General features: G+C 43.0%; 1 protein-coding gene across 1 annotated transcript in view; it reads right to left on the bottom strand.

The window, feature by feature from the left end:
• The window catches only part of GCC2 (GRIP and coiled-coil domain containing 2), a 135,704-nt gene extending 119,640 nt beyond the window's left edge, over nucleotides 1–16,064 (bottom strand). The window contains exons 1-2 of the mRNA XM_030201462.1: nucleotides 15,990–16,064; nucleotides 11,048–11,104 (exon numbers count right to left, since the gene is read on the bottom strand). Of these exons, the coding sequence (XP_030057322.1) occupies nucleotides 11,048–11,104; nucleotides 15,990–16,001 (69 nt within the window). The 5' untranslated portion in view covers nucleotides 16,002–16,064. The remainder of the gene's footprint in view (nucleotides 1–11,047; nucleotides 11,105–15,989) is intronic.
• Between the last annotated feature and the right edge of the window lie 352 nt (nucleotides 16,065–16,416).

The raw sequence follows: 16,416 nt of genomic DNA, 5'->3' as shown, positions 1-16,416 counted from the left end.
CCATGTATCTTTCGTTGATGACAGCACGCTCCAATGAGCAGGTTTATCCATTAGGACTTTGTACAGCGCTACATCCATCTGGTATGTGCCTAAGAAACCATGACAATAACAGCAGCTTTGTTCAAAAACAAAGAACAAATATAGAGAAAATAAGACCAAAATGGTCAGGAAAATGAGATCCAAGAAGAGTCAGTTTTTGTAAACCATAATTCCATCTAATCTGAGCTAACATCCAGGTCATTCTGTATTCCATCCCAAATCTATGCTCCTTTTAGCCACCTCCAAAACTGTTCTCCAACATGTCTGGCTCCACTTTTCTCCCCTGCTGGTCTCATGCTGGTTTCTGTTCAAAACCGCCACCTTTCTTGCTAGCATTTTCCAGAGTGGACATCCAGAGGTAGCCAGTTCAAATCTCACTGCTACTCCTTGTGATCTTGGGCAAGTCACTTAATCCTCCATTGCCTCAGGTACAAAATTAGATTGTGAGCCCTCCAGGGACAGAGAAATACCCGGTGTCACAGCAATGTCAAATATATATCATCTCTACTTATATTCAGTAGACCTAGGTGCTGGACATTGATCTCAAACTTTTACAGTTTTTCCCCTCACCCTCCTCTCTTCCTATATCTGCAAAACTGTTAAACACACAACTTTCCAACCCCTTCCCTCCACCATAACTAGCAAATCAATATCCCCAAGATCAATATGCTTTCTCAACCAGCATATCCCTGCTGCCGAGGGGCTGAAAAGTGTTTATTCTTCACCTTCCATCCATCCTATCTAAACAACATCTTTAGTATTTAGAGACGCAACCAGTACTTTAGAGCCATTAACCTTCCTCCCTTTCCCCTCCCTCCCTCCTCCCTACCGCACTTCCTACCCTCCCTCCCAAGCCCTGCATGCTTACTCCACTCACTAGTGACCTCTACTCTCTTGGGTTCCCCATGGGAGACCATTCAAGACTTGACTGCGTGTTCTTGGGGATACCTTATTTAAATATTTCCTCCATACAGCCCAAACTCTCTGCTGCCTTTTAGGCGCGAGCCGTGCTCCACGAGATTCCCATAGCATGAGTTGATGTAATTTATTCCTCCAGTACCAGTAGGAGGGATCCAAGTGTATTCTATAACTGTGCATGTAACTTAATTGGCTTAACAAGCCAATCAGCATTAACATCACTTAATAATTGGCAATAATTGGCGTTAATTGGCAATAACTAGAATTACACGCACAAATCGCTAAGCATATTCTGTAATGCACTACACCTAAATTTTAATGTGTGCAGGCAAAAAGGGGCATTGTTAAAGGCGGGGAAATGGGTGTTTTGTGGGCATTCCAAAATTTACGCACGTAATTATTGAATATGGCTCAGTGTGTCTAAATCTACGCCCTGGGACTTATGCAATGTTTTCGTTAGTGTAAATGGATACATGTAGTTTTAGGTACTGAGATACCAACTATGTGTATTCTATACACCGTGCCTAAATCTAGGCGCTCCTTATAGTATACGTGTAGGCAGAAATATTTTCTGCACGAATTTTTTAGGCGCTGTATACAGAATCCCCCCCCTATATGTTTATGTTGAAATGAAAGTTTTGCATATTACAATGTTGCTCAGGTCAGAAGGTCAACCTGCATATTATGATTCATTTCTAGTAGTGCCACATTTTAGGATAATGAACGGTTTACACCTCAGATGGAAGACTAAAAACAAATCTTATTACAGCAGCAGGTCTAGCCAGATTCTTCAATATATCATCTTGCTGGTTCCTCTTCAGATTTTATTTCAAGGTCATGCTTTGGGTGTGATTATCTTTATTTATACTTTGCTAGAATGCAATATATAAACCTTTAAACACATCACACCCTGTTTTTCAGACTCATCTTTCCTGTCTCCATGCTGTGTGTGTGCTAGATTTTTTTTTAATTTTTTTTTTTCAGTGTGTTTCCTGCAGTGGGTCTCTGAAGAAAATCAGGGACATCCTGATGACATCAAATAAGAAGAGTTTAAAAACCCGATATAAACACCAGTACTGCCAGGAAGTTTTTTGTCAAGTGATGTAGGAATTAGTACTTAATCTGGTGGACTAACAGTAACACTGGACTAACTGTAATGCTCTTTACGCTGGTTTGCCAGGGAGGGTTTTGCATAGATTACAAAGGATTCAAACTATTTCAGGTAGAATGGTCTTGGGGAAAGGGAGGTGCAAGAGTGCTGTTCCATACAGATAGAGTGGAATTTGAAAATTATTATACAGGCTTTTTATGTTTTGAGGGGCTTGGGTCCAGTCTATTTGCTGAGTAGGCTGTAATGGAATGCCCCATTAAATCATTACATTTTACTCAGAGGGCACTGTTAGAGAGCTTTCTCAGTTGTCACCATGAAGCTTTGAAATAACATGCCGTATGAGATGCGGATGGAGACTTGTTATTTAAAGTTTCAGAAAACAGTGAAGGCAGTTTTATTTTCTGACTGTTATCTGCAGGGTGTTGGAAAGTAGAGTGGATTTGGAGTTTAGATGGGGTTTTGTTGGTTGAGCTGATTGTTAAATTTCACAGTAACCAGGAAGGGGGTCACGCTGTGAAAACAATCGATCACCATTTAAACTTCAGGAAATCTCTAAAAACCAACCTCTTCAAAAAGGCTTACCCCACCGACCCACCATAAATCCCCAAACCCAGCAACACAGCATAACCAATGATCTTACTGAACAATATATAACCTACATTCCCTTCGATCCTCCTGTTGCCTGATACACACCTACCTCATCAGACCACATTACAACCTGTATTTGTTACGAACCGAACTGGCAAATGCCATTACGGTACTATGAGGCATATTTTCAAAGCACTTTGGGAGGCTAAGTTCCATAGGTTTCTATGGAACTTTGGGAGGCTAAGTGCTTTGAAAATGAGCCTCTATGTAAGCCACATTGAGACTGCAAATAGGTGGGCAAATGTGGGGTACTTGCCTAATGGCTCAGAGCAGGGCTGTAAACTTATGTGGTACATCTGAGCCGAGCCGGTCCTCTGCTCTCAAAACTGTGACGGCAGCATTGGTAACTGCTTAATGGCAACAAGATTTAAGATCCAAGTTAATGAGAATCCAGAAGCAGGCAGAGCTTGTGGCCCCTGGCTGAGAACTTGAAATGTCTTGGAATTGCAGCATTCAGAATAATGTGCATTGAAAAGTAAATTATGTGTGTCTTCAGTTTGTTAGTAATATTGTAAAATGTGTATGTAATTTTGTAATCCATCCAGAACTTTAGCAATAGTGCAGAATATTAATTTTTTAAATAAGTAAAGAGGTGTGGTAGCCGTGTTAGTCCATGCATATAGACTGTCACTGAAATGCTTTGATGTTTCACTCATATATACTGTCATCTACCGACTTTTGCTTATTTCCGATCTGACGAAGAAGGGCAACCTTTGAAAGCTAATCAAGAAATGTATTAAGTTATGTCTAACAAAAAAGGTATCATCTTATTTTCTTTTCCATGTTTTATTTTGTTTTATTTCTATTGATTACCTTTAAATAAGTAAATAAACAAACTTTCACTATATAGGCTGAGTTATAAAAGGAGTGAGATAATCCCAGGCAATTGTACATGACAGCACATCTTCATGTTCAAATGTACAGCGCTGCGTACCTCTAGTAGCGCTATAGAAATGATAAGTAGTAGTAGTACATGGCACTGCAGCCCAACAGAGACATATTCCAAAGGACAGGAAAAGGGAACTGCTGCCAAAAATGTTTAAAAAATGATAATCTTACTGTTTCTGTTTAACTATCAACTGAACTATACAAATAAATGAATTAAAAAAATATTCCCGATACTGCTGCTTTAAACACGGTTATATTTTATTGTTTAAAAGAAGGAAAACTAAAGTTCTGAGTCCAGGGCTAAGAACTGTCTTCTCTGCAGCTTACTGGTGCAATTACTTGCTGTTGACAAACTCATACTTAATTAGCCCTGAAAGTATTTGCAAAGGTATCCTGTTTGGAAATGGTTCAAATCTATCTAGGTACACACCTTCCCCACTTTGTTCATGCAATAAAAGCTGATCATTCACAGTACCTGGTGAGCTTTATTACTGTGTGCGCTTAATATTTCACCTTGCACACCAGTTGAAAAGATATCTGTAGCAGATCTACTAAACAAAACAAATATTTCCACTTCCTACTTCCTCATTCTAGTCACTACAGTAACCTCAAACTGTTCTATTAACACTCCACTCCAGGGCAGGGTCCAGTTGGAAACCATAGAGGCATATTTTCAAAGCACTTAGCCTTCCAAAGTTCCATAGAAACCTATGGAACTTTAGAAGGCTAAGTTTTTTGAAAATATGCCTCCTTGTATCATCCACAGGTAAACAAATTCTGTATACAGGAAAAAAAAAAACTTTTAAAGGGGGCAGTTGTGTTAGCCTCTGTCATTTTTGTTGACACAAACTATTATTATCATATTTATTGAAGCATCAGGTGAAAGGGATTCTTGACCTCAAGGTTTAAATTTTGATAAATGTATTAGTCTAAAAGATGCCAGTCAGCTGGTAATTTTACTAGCATACCTGGTACAATATGAGAATTTCAAATCTTGACAAATATTTGTTACCTGTGTTATGAGTGCCTTTATTTCCCCTTTTGATCTACCTTATGCATCATCAATAATATTCTTACTATATATATTCTAATATATATTCTGAACTCAGAGCAGAATGTGACAGCATCTACTCTTCCCCACTCAAGTTCTGTTACAATGCCATGGACTCAAGTGGATCTCTGGATGTCTCTTCACTTTACCTGAGGCCATGTACTCTCCTTTTATTCTTTCCAAGCCAACAGTTGTTGGAAAGAAATTATACATAAGAGATTGAGAACTTCCACCTAAGGTCAAAACAATTCTCTGAAAATGTAACTGAACAGGACCAAATTTGACATGGGGGAAAAATAGTGAAAAGACACACTGATTCACAAGATGAAAGAGGTTCATGAGAGGATTTTGGTTCAAGAGATAAAAATTGTTACTTTGGAGAAGATTGTAGTTAATATTCAAATTTCTTTAGAAGGACAAAAGCTAAAGACATAGTTTTCAGAAAATTGAATTCACTTTGGTTAAGGATATACAGAAATGAGAAATTTGAATATTTGGAAAATACATCTACAGTAACAATTGTAGATTGATACATTTATTGTAGTTGCCTTTTTTCGCCCTACAGATGTTTTAAAAAAAACCTCTTTGTAATTATCTGAAAATACCTCTCGAGTTGATACCTCCTGATTTCAAAAGTGAACTATTTGCCCGAAGATGAAGGTGTTCCTGATGTGGAACTTGGAGGGGCATTTTCAATAAAACGTCTAAGCCTGATTTTGGACGTTTTGCTAAAAATGTGCGAAGATAGAGTGGTGAACATAGACATTTTTCAGGTTCAAAAATGTCTATCAATTTTGGGAAAGAAAATCATCTATTTCTAGATGTTGTGTGCTCATTGCGTTATTCTTTTTTAGGGGAAAAAAAAAAGTCCAAGAGAAAACCACCCAAAAACCAGCCACAGGGATGTCTGGGGGCCATAATTCTTAGCAGCCTGACCACACAGACATCCTAGCAGAGCAGTGGGGCAGTCTAAGTGGCAGTACCGTGGACTTCACATAAAAGGTACCAGGTACACATCTCACCATAACCTCCTTACAGTGTATGGTGTGCCCTCCAGGAACAGAGAAGAACCTACTGTACACCAGTACAATAGCCCTCAAACTTGGTGTCACATATATTTTATTTACTTGTAGCATTTGTATCCCACATTTTCCCCCCAATTTGCAGGCTCAATGTGGCTTACATTTGCCGTAATGGCGGTTTCCATTTCCGGGTAACAGAATTACAAGTAGTATTGCGTTAAGGTACATACATATATGGTAACAAACATGTAACATAACATAAATGGAACAGATCGTGGTGTATATATACATCAGGTGCATATATACATGGTTAAGAAGAAAACATTGTGGTAATGCATGAGGATCCTGAGTCCTAAGTTGGATTGTAACATACATTAGGTCATCGACTATAAAGAGTCCCTATTCAGCATAAGGTTTAAAGTGGTATTGCTTGATCATTAATTTCAAAGAGTTTAATCAGTCATGTAATAACAGTTCGGTTTTGTATAATCGTGTATATTGTTGTTTTTTAGTCTTTAAGATGAATGCTTATGGTATGCCTTCTTGAAAAGGTCTGTTTTCAGTAATCTTCGGTGTACCAGTTGGAGTGGGATACAGGCTTGGGTCGCTTTCTCTACAGTCCACTGCACTGCCCACTAGGCTACTCCTGGGACCTGCCTGCTGCTCTAACAAGAATGGCTATCATATCTGAAGCTGTCATAGAGTGTGGTATGTACTGTCACATCTTGGGGTTGGGGGGGGTGTCTGTGATCACTGAGGGAGTAAGTGTTACTCCCTCCTCCATCACTACTACAAGGTATAGGACAGTGAGGGGCCGCTAGACCAACAGGGCAGATGGGGAGTGGGGGTATGTAGCCCACTAGGCCAACCAGGGAATTACTTTTTGTGTTTGGGGGGGGGGGGGGAGGAAGAGCCTTAACCCTAATGCCAGCTCGAAGCTGGCGTTAGGGTTAAGGCACTACTCAGCCTGTAAGATCAGAGTGCAGTGCTCCGATCATATGCGCGGAATACCGGAGAGCTACATTTAAATATATTTTAAATGAGCTCTGTGGTATTCCCTGCGCAGACACCCTCTGATCATTCGGCACTGGGTAAATGTAGGTGCTTGTCTGACGCTAGTGGCCTCTAGCACTCGCATTTACTTTTGATCATCAGGGCCTCAGATTTGAAAATGTAGACACTGATGTCCACGGCTGCAGTAAGCAGCATCATTAACTTGATCTCTGTCCAGTTAAGGGTCCTTTGACTAAGCTGTGCTAAAAAGTGGCCTCAGCATGCCCTTGTGTGGATTTTTCCTGCATACTAAGGCCATTTTTACTGCAGCTCTAAAAAGGTCAATTTTCTATTTTTTTTGTATTAAATAGAGTTATACCAAATAACATATTTTACTACTCATCCGAAAAGAACAATGGAAAATATTATTTGGCTGAATACGAATAATGGGCATTGAGCTTTAACACAACAAATACTAAAAGAAGCAACGTGAAATCAAGAGTTCAAGTGCTAAATATTTCAGTAGGATTTAGCACAGTAGAGCCATAGATTATTCATATTTGAATTTAAATCACTATTCAGCTGAACACGAATAATGTATTCTGGGCCAAATTGAATATATTTATTTATTTGTTACATTTGTACCCCACATTTTCCCACCTATTTGCAAGCTCACTTGTGGCTTATATTAATAGCTATATGCTAATATTGTCATTAGCATGTGGTCATTAAAAAAAACAAAAATAACCATGTGAGCACTTACAGCTATTTTGTAGGTGGAAGGGGGCTCACTCGGTATTTCTGTACTAATCAGTTAGCACGTGCTAAAGTGGATGAGCTGTTTACAGGAACGCCCACTCTCTGCCCCCTTGCATGCCCCCTTCAGAAAAAAAAACCAAAAAAAACCTCAAAACAAGAAAAAAAAACTACAAATATTTTTTAGCGTGTGCTAATTTGGCAGCAACTGCAGGATGCGTGAGCGTGTCCGTGTCCCACGGCACGCCACTTTAAGCTGCTTTACCGCCTAACACAGCTTAGTAATTTATTTGTCTGGAAATTACGAAGCACTGAAGTACCATTGAATATAACCAAGTAAAGTTAACCAGACAAAGATATGCGGTGATAAAGATATGCAGTTAATTCTAGGACACATTCCACTGGTGCCCAGTATTGTATGACTAAACATGAACCACACCCTGAACAACCTCAAACTCCTCTTCTTTGGTGGTGGATAATTTTGTTTGGCTTACAAAATTTAGGGCCCTATTTATTAAGCAGCATTATAGGCACGTTAACATTTTTAACATGCGTTAACCATGTACGTGCCTACAATATCCTTATAGGCGCCTACATGGTTAGCGCGTGCTAAGTGTAGGCATGTTAAAAACACTAACGTACCTTAGTAAACAGGGCCCTTAATGTGTTAGTAGGGCAGGATTTTTAAATGCAAAGATTTGTCCAGATAATTCCCAAAGGTAGCTGGACAATTCATTTGAATACTGGATTCAGCATCTATGCATATCATTTTCCTTCTGACCCAAGTATGCCCTTAGCTACGTCCACATCTCATCCAGGTAAAAGTACACGCATTATCCATCCCTGTGCATAATTTTATGTGGCTGAAGGGGAATCCTTTTTCATACATTTAGGTGCCCTTTTACTAAGTTGCGTTGGCGCCTATGCGCGTCAATTCGGAGTTACCACCCGGCTACAGCGTGGCCCTGGCGATCATTTTTTACACGTGTCCACTACGCGTGTCAGAAAATATATCTTATTTTCCAGTGTGCAGCGAAAATAGGGCGGTAATTGGCATTGTACACACGTTGACGATTATTGCTCGGTTAACATGCGAGACCTTACCGCCAAGTGAATGGTGGTAAGGCCTCAGACCCAAAACGGACTCGCGCCAATTTTTATTTTGCCAATTTCAGTTTTTAAAAAAAGCCATTTTTTACAGGTGCGCTGAAAAATGGATCTGCATGAGTCCAAAACACGCGCCTACACTAGCGCAGACCATTTTTCAGCACACCTTAGTAAAAGGACCCCTTAGTGCCCTTGGCTAAATCAGTATTTAGCTAGTTAGTTTCTGAAAATCTCCTTCCACATTGTATTATTTTGACAAATATATAACGCAGAATCCTATATAATAATTCTCACCTCCAACAGGATGTGCTTGGGACCGTGCCTGCCGGAAGTGGTCTGCTAGGCAGGCACGCACTGACCTCAGTGACATCAGTGACAGACAATTTGGCAAAGCAAAACAATCTGAGTGCTGGCCATTAGGACACAGGGTTGATACTCGAGTTTTAAAAGACTGAAGGAACCGAAAGTGTTACATGGGGGGAGGCGGGGAGTTCTGAACCACTGAAAGACATGAACATTTGGGAAAGGAAAACAATCTGAATGCTGGCCATTAGGACACAGGGTAGATAGGAGAGTTTTAAAAGACTGAAGGAAACGAAAGTGTTAAACTGGAGAAGGGGGGGGGGGGGGGAGTTGTGAATGACTGAAAGACATGCAAATTTGGGACAGGAAAACAATCTCAATGCTGGCCATTAGCACACAGGGTACATAGGACAGTTTTAAAAGACTGAAGGAACCAAAAGTGTTCGGGGGGGGGGGGGGGGGGGGGGCAAGTTCTGAATGAATGAAAGAAATGAAAATTTACGAGAGGAACACAATCTGAATGCCGGGCATTTGTACACAGGGTAGATAGGACACTTTTTTAAAAAAATGAAGGACGTGAAAGTATTACATCTTGGGGGAGGGGTGAGGAGGAAAGCGGTGGGGTATCCGGATACTGGGCGTTAGGGCCACTGGGGTACATAGACTTTTGAAAGCCTTAAGGAACCCAAAGTGTGGGAAGGAGGAGGAAAAGGAGGGGAGGGAACGGGGTGAGGGGCATTAGGAACAGGGGAGGGGGCCCTGTCACACACTCTCATTCTCACACACACACTGTCACACAGACAGTCTCACTCTGTCACACACCCGCACATTCACTCTGGTTCTCTCTCTCTCAAACATACACACTCCCAGGAAAACCTTGCTAGCACCCGTTTCATTCGTTCCAGAAACGGGCCTTTTTTACTAGTAGTAAAATATTTTGCAAATAATAACATTTTACATAATTTCACACGGAGTAAGAGCTGGAAGATGCCACAACATATATTAAAAACACCACCACCACAGATGTGTGATGCTTCCCTTGAAGAAATTCATCCAAGTCATGTTTCTACCAAATTCTCTTGAAAACAATCTGTCATAATGCATCAAGTAATAAATGTCTTACAACCGCCCCCCTCCCCACAGACCAGCAATTTCAGCATCAATACACAGCTCCGAGTCCTACTGTGCCTACTGTGTGTGTTAGGTAGATTTTCTGAACAATCTTTCATCCTGATTATGCACTTAGGGGTCCTTAGTAAAAGGGGGCCTGCGCTAGCGTCAGTGCATGTTTTTGATGCACTGAGGCCCCCTATTACTGCAGCGGATAAAAGGCTGTCTTTGTTTCCCGAAAATGGCCGCGCGGTAAATGAGCCACTTACTGTGCAGCCATTTCGGGGAGGGGGGAGCACTTACCGTCACCCATTGGGGTGGTAGTGAGGGCTCCCGCATTAACCTGGTGGTAACTAGGCAGCGTGCGGCAATGCCTGATTACCACCGGGTAAGCACCGGTGTTACAAAAATAAAGAATGAGCTGTGTACGCATTAGCGCACGGCAGGGGAGATAGAATTTCTCCCTGAATCTCAACTTTCAGCCCCTATTACCTCAGCTCTTTACACAAAACATTAAAAATAAAAAGTGTCTCATTCATTAACTATTACACACCCTGTCTTCTCATTTTCCTTATCTAAAAGTTAAATCAAATGGACAAACAGAAGCACAAGCTAAAATTACTTAAAATAAAACTTTTTAATATATAATTTTTTTGTCCCTACAGCTTTTTCTGACTTTCAGTTCAATCAGAACTGGCCTCTTTGAGGTTACTGCACTATAACTTTCATTCATAAGTACCAAAGGATTCTCCCTACATCCCATAGACTCAGGCCAGCCATTGCAACAGTCCATAGTAAGAAGTAACAAACTGTGGCTCTTTCTAGAACCCAAAAGTGGACTCTGCATCTAGGAGTTCCTGTACCCCAAGTCCTGTAAATGCTTACCTGCAATATCTCAGGCTTGGAGCAGAAAACCTCATCCAGGAAATGAATCAAGACCTTCTACATGGCAGTGCATAGCATTGCCACTGAAGCAGCCTTGGTTCTGCATTAAGCACGAACCACTGAATTTTACTGAGCAAGAATGAGGGGGTGAGGGTAGGGGCAAATCGCATGCACTCCCTTCACCACTAGCAGTGTACGTTTCTGTAGGTTTCTTACCTTTGACTTGCCCATTCCTGGTGTGGAGGGAGAAGCAACTGTATCCTGACCAGTGTCCTGCAGCAGAACAGAACACAAAGTAGATTAAAATTCATTTTTCTGAGCTGACCTCTTACAACTCAAGGGCTGATGATCAGAAGCAAACACTGGTGCTAGAGACCAACAGCGCCGTACTTGTGTCCGTGTTTGCTTCCACTCGATGATCAGAACTGGTGAGCGTGTGCAACAACGTGCTCGCTGGCTTGGAACGCATAAGCTTGTAAATGCATGCTAAACAGGGATTTACCTATGCCTCCTCAATGTTCAGCAGGCAGTGCGCCAAACACTGGCGCTTTTCCCCACAGCAAACCCTACGCCAGCTCAGAGCTGGTGTAAGGGTTTCTGGAGCATTGGGGAGCCCTGCCCAGCATGCATTTGCATGCTAGTAGGCTCCCCCAACAGGACAGGGACAGGAACCCGAGCCGCACCCCCCCCCCCCCCCGTACCTTTGCGATGGTGGAGGGATTAGCACACTCCTTCCTCTTCAGCGTCACCTTCAAAATGGTGGTGCCCAGCCCTACCCAGTGCATCCTGGGATATGATGGCCAGTGCTTCCCTACCATATAAGGGAGTTTCTCTAGGCTCTAGGCCACCAGGGCCTTCCAGTTGGAGGGAGCCCCTGTGTTTGACATGACCAGGCTTTTGACAACTTGGATCTGTCAATCAAGTGTGGGAGGATTGTACCCAACTGCATGCTCAGGCACAATCCTCCCGCAATTTTACCCCATGCTTAAATATCTCTGATCATAGGGGCAGTATAGCCCTACGCTGTTTCAGCGCTGTTAGGAACAGCGCAGGGCTTCTGATCATCTGCCTGTCAGTGCTGCTGAGGATGCATTTTAGTGGTGCTGCTGAAGATGTCTTTCTGATAAGTACCTGTATAAAATATGTAAACTACTTTGACTGTAACCACAGAAAGTCAGTATATCGAATCCCAACCTCTTTACCTAATAGAACACGATATACTAACCTGCCAGTATATAGTTTCAAGCCAATCTTTAATGAACTGTATAGAAGGAAAACAATGATGAATGAAGCCTAAAAGGATAAAAGGAGCTGTAGAGGGGCATTTTTGATGGTGCGTCTAAGTTGGACTTTGGACGTTTTGCAATAAATGTACCAAATCCGAATAGGATTTATATACCCATTTTCGAAAAAAGAAAAAAAAAACTGTCTTTTTTTTTTTTTCGAAAATACCGTTTTGAACATTTTTGCACACAGACGCACTATGGGTTTATTGTCTATATCCATGTCTTGTTCACTTTCTGTTCCTATAGCGTCATGTAACCTTAAGCTTCTGCACTACACCCCCCCTTATTTGGTTTCCTAAGAGGGGCATAATCGAAAGGGGCGCCCAAGTTTTCCTGAGGACGTCCTTGCAGCACGTCCCGGTGAAGGGGTAGGGAAACCCGTATTATTGAAACAAGATGGGCGTCCATCTTTCGTTTGGATAATATGGTCGGGGATGCCCAAATCGCGAAATTTAGGTCGACCTTAGAGATGGCCGACCCAGCTTTTCGCCGATAATGGAAACCGAGGACGCCCATCTCAAAAATGACCAAATCCAAGCCCTTTGGTCGTGGGAGGAGCCAGCATTCGTAGTGCACTGGTCCCCCTCACATGCCAGGACACCAACCGGGCACCCTAGGGGGCACCGCAGTGGACTTCACAAATTGCTCCCAGGTGCATAGCTCCCTTACCTTGGGTGCTGATCCTCCCAACCCCCCCCCACCCCCAAAAAACTCCACTCCCCACAACTGTACACCACTACCATAGCCCTTAGGGGTGAAGGGGGGCACCTACATGTGGGTACAGTGGGTTTCGGGTGGGTTTTGGAGGGCTCACATTTACCACCACAAGTGTAACAGGTGGGGGGGGGGGGGGGATAGGCCTGGGTCCACCTGCCTGAAGTGCACTGCACCCACTAAAACTGCTCTAGGGACCTGCATACTGCTGTCATGGAGCTGGGTATGACATTTGAGGCTGGCATAGAGGTTGGAAAAAATATTTTTAAAACATTTTTTGAGGGTGGGAAGGGGTTAGTGACTACTGGGGGAGTAAGGGGAGGTCATCCCAGATTCCCTCCAGTGGTCATCTGGTCAGTTCAGGCACATTTTTGTGGCTTGGTTGTAAGAAAAAAAGGACCAGGTAAAGTCGTCCAAGTGTTCGTCAGGGATGCCCTCCTTTTTTCCATTATCGGTCGAGGACGCCCATGTGTTAGGCATGCCCCAGTCCCGCCTTCGCTATACCTCCGACACGCTCCCGTGAACTTTGGTTGTCCCCGCGACGGAAAGCAGTTGAGGACGCCCAAAATCGGCTTTTGATTATGCTGATTTGGGCGACCCTGTGAGGATGCCCATCTTGCGATTTGTGTCGAAAGATGGGCGCCCTTATCTTTCGAAAATAAGCCTGTAAATGTGTAACAATCGTTTTGTTCTTCTGGCATACACTAAATAATCTCTACATTTTTACTACTACTACTACTACTTAACATTTCTAGAGCGCTACTGGGGTTACGCAGCGCTGTACAATTTAACAAAGAGAGACAGTCCCTGCTCAAAGAGCTTACAATCTAATAGACAAGTGAACGGTCGGTCCGATAGGGGCAGTCAAATTGGGGAAGTCTGGAGTCACTGAACGGTAAGGGTTAGGTGCCGAATGCAGCATTAAAGAGGTGGGCTTTAAGCAAAGACTTGAAGACGGGCAGGGAGGGGGCTTGGCGTAAGGGCTCAGGAAGGTTGTTCCAAGCATAGGGTGAGGCGAGGCAGAATGAGTGGAGCCTGGAGTTGGCGGTGGTGAAGGGTACTGAGAGGAGGGATTTATCCTGTAAACGGAGGTTACGGGCGGGAACGTAAGGGGAGATGAGGGTAGAAAGATAGTGAGGGGCAGCAGACTGAGTGCATTTGTAGGTAAGAAGGAGAAGCTTGAATTGAATGCGGTATCTGATCGGAAGCCAGTGAAGTGACCTGAGGAGAGGGGTGATATGAGTATATCGGTTCTGGCGGAACATGAGACGTGCAGCAGAGTTCTGAACAGATTGAAGGGGGGATAGATGGCTAAGTGGGAGGCCGGTGAGGAGTAAGTTGCAGTAGTCCAGGCGAGAGGTAATGAGAGCGTGGACGAGAGTTCGGGTGGTGTGTTCAGAGAGGAAAGGGCGAATTTTGCTGATGTTAAAGAGGAAGAAGCGTCAGGTCTTGGCTATCTGCTGGATATGCACAAAGAAGGAGAGAGAGGAGTCAAAGATGACTCCGAGGTTGCGGGCAGATGAGACGGGGAGGATGAGGGTGTTATCAACTGAGATAGAAAGTGGAGGAAGAGGAGAAGTGGGTTTTGGTGGAAAGACGATAAGCTCGGTCTTGGACATGTTCAGTTTCAGGTGGCGGTTGGACATCCAGGCAGCAATGTCGGATAAGCAGGCCGATACCTTTGCCTGGGTCTCCGCAGTGATGTCTGAAACTGAAAGGAGGCAGTGAAATATTTTTTATTTCAAATACAAACCAGGGTAGAGAAATCTAAATTGGATTCTGTAATTCTTTCTGCAATGACATCGCAGGCAAAGGAGTTAGCTACAGGATATATGGTTCAAGAGTCAGCTTGGTTTTATATTTTCTTTTCAGACCATCACCATGTGAAATAGTTTTACCTGGTCCAATTTGGACAGAGTTAGATTAGAAGTGTCTTTGCAAAAAGTTGAAAACTTTTTTTTATTTGATACATTTTATGGATGATTTTATGCTTTTATTTTCATGTGTTTTTGATGCTTTTCTTTTCTAATGTGCTTTTGAATTTGTTAACTGCCTGGAACCTTCCGTTGGAATAGATGTGGTACATAAATTGTGTATTACATGATATTATATTTGAATGTTTTACATACAGAAGAAAAAAAGGGATTTGTCAGTTTGCTCATTTAAAACTGCTAACTCCAGGCTTCGCTCCTTTTCTCTCGCGGCACCTTATGCCTGGAATAGACTTCCTGGACCTATACGTCTAGCTCCATCTCTACCTGTTTTCAAATCTATGCTGAAAACCCACCTTTTCACTGCTGCTTTTAGCTCCTAGCCACAATTGCCCTCCCCTTGTCCCTTCCTCCCTTCTCACCCATTACTTCCCTCACCTGTAACTGTCTTGTCTGTCTGTATTATTTAGATTGTAAGCTCTTTTGAGCAGGGACTATCTCTGTGTATCAGGTGTTCAGCACTGCGTGCATCTGGTAGCGCTATACAAATGTTAATAATAATAATAGATTATAGAGCATAGAGAGAAAAGAACCAGAATAACTGTTAACCTGCAGCGAATTTTAACATCTATTAGGCAAACCTGTTAACTTGCCAGCTATTGACTTTGGCAGGAAAAAAAAAAGAATAATTATCCACCAAAATTATTGCATCAGATTACTCTGGCAGTCATTTACTAAGTTACCACTATGTACCTGCTCCAGCATCCTTGGAATAAAATGGGCCCCGTGGCAAATAGGTATGGCTCTGTACAAGTACGATCACTCAGTGCTATAATGATAATCCGATAAAAAAAAAAAAAGAAAAAAGTCTGTGGAACTGTAATAAGAAGGAAAACCATTCCCAGAACTGTCAAAGTGGCTCACTTTCTGACTTTCGACCTTCCCAGTGTGTTATCTGTAGCACTTCTTTATTCGCTTTAAAATCAGCACTACGTGTACCAAAAACACATACTCTCCACAAACACTGGCTTTAGGAGTGAGGCACATCAGAAATACCAATCACTCGCATTCGGGGACCGTCCCCTCACCTCCCCACTGAACTGTCATCTCTCTCTCTCTCCGGAACTCCCCAGTGCAGCATGTCTCCTCCACCTCCGCGATCCAGCACCTTTCCCTCACTCAGTCTCGAAGTGCCCTACCACCACCCACCCCATCACCCAATCCTACCTTTAAACTCATGTCTGATCGCCAGCCAACAGCCCTACTAAATTCCTACTCCGGAACCGTCCGACCGTCCCCCCAGCCGGAAACAGGAAGTTAAGAGTCAGAGAGAGATGGGACGGTCCGTCACGGAACGCAGAAGAAAAAAAAGAACGTGAACGACGTCAGAGGAGGGCGGGAGCGGCGGAGGCGGAGAAGCAAATCTGTGCGGTACTGGCGACGCGAGCAACCTCAAAGACAAGTTGGAAAGTGTTGAGTTTGAGACAGACGGGGAGATGCTGGGCTGGGACTGGGAATTTGGGCTTCAGAGAAAGGGAGAGATACCAAACGGGGACTGAGGGGTTGAGTTGTTTGCGTGTCTGCTGCTTCTTCCGGTTTGCATCTCACAGTGATATGGTGGGTTGGCTTCGAGCTCATGAGCCCCCTGCGTTCG

This window comes from Microcaecilia unicolor, chromosome 4 (genome assembly GCF_901765095.1).
Source record: "Microcaecilia unicolor chromosome 4, aMicUni1.1, whole genome shotgun sequence".
Classification (NCBI taxonomy): Eukaryota; Metazoa; Chordata; class Amphibia; order Gymnophiona; family Siphonopidae; genus Microcaecilia; species Microcaecilia unicolor.
The sequence above is the reverse complement of the archived record's forward strand: the minus strand, read 5'-3'. Positions and strand labels throughout refer to the sequence as shown.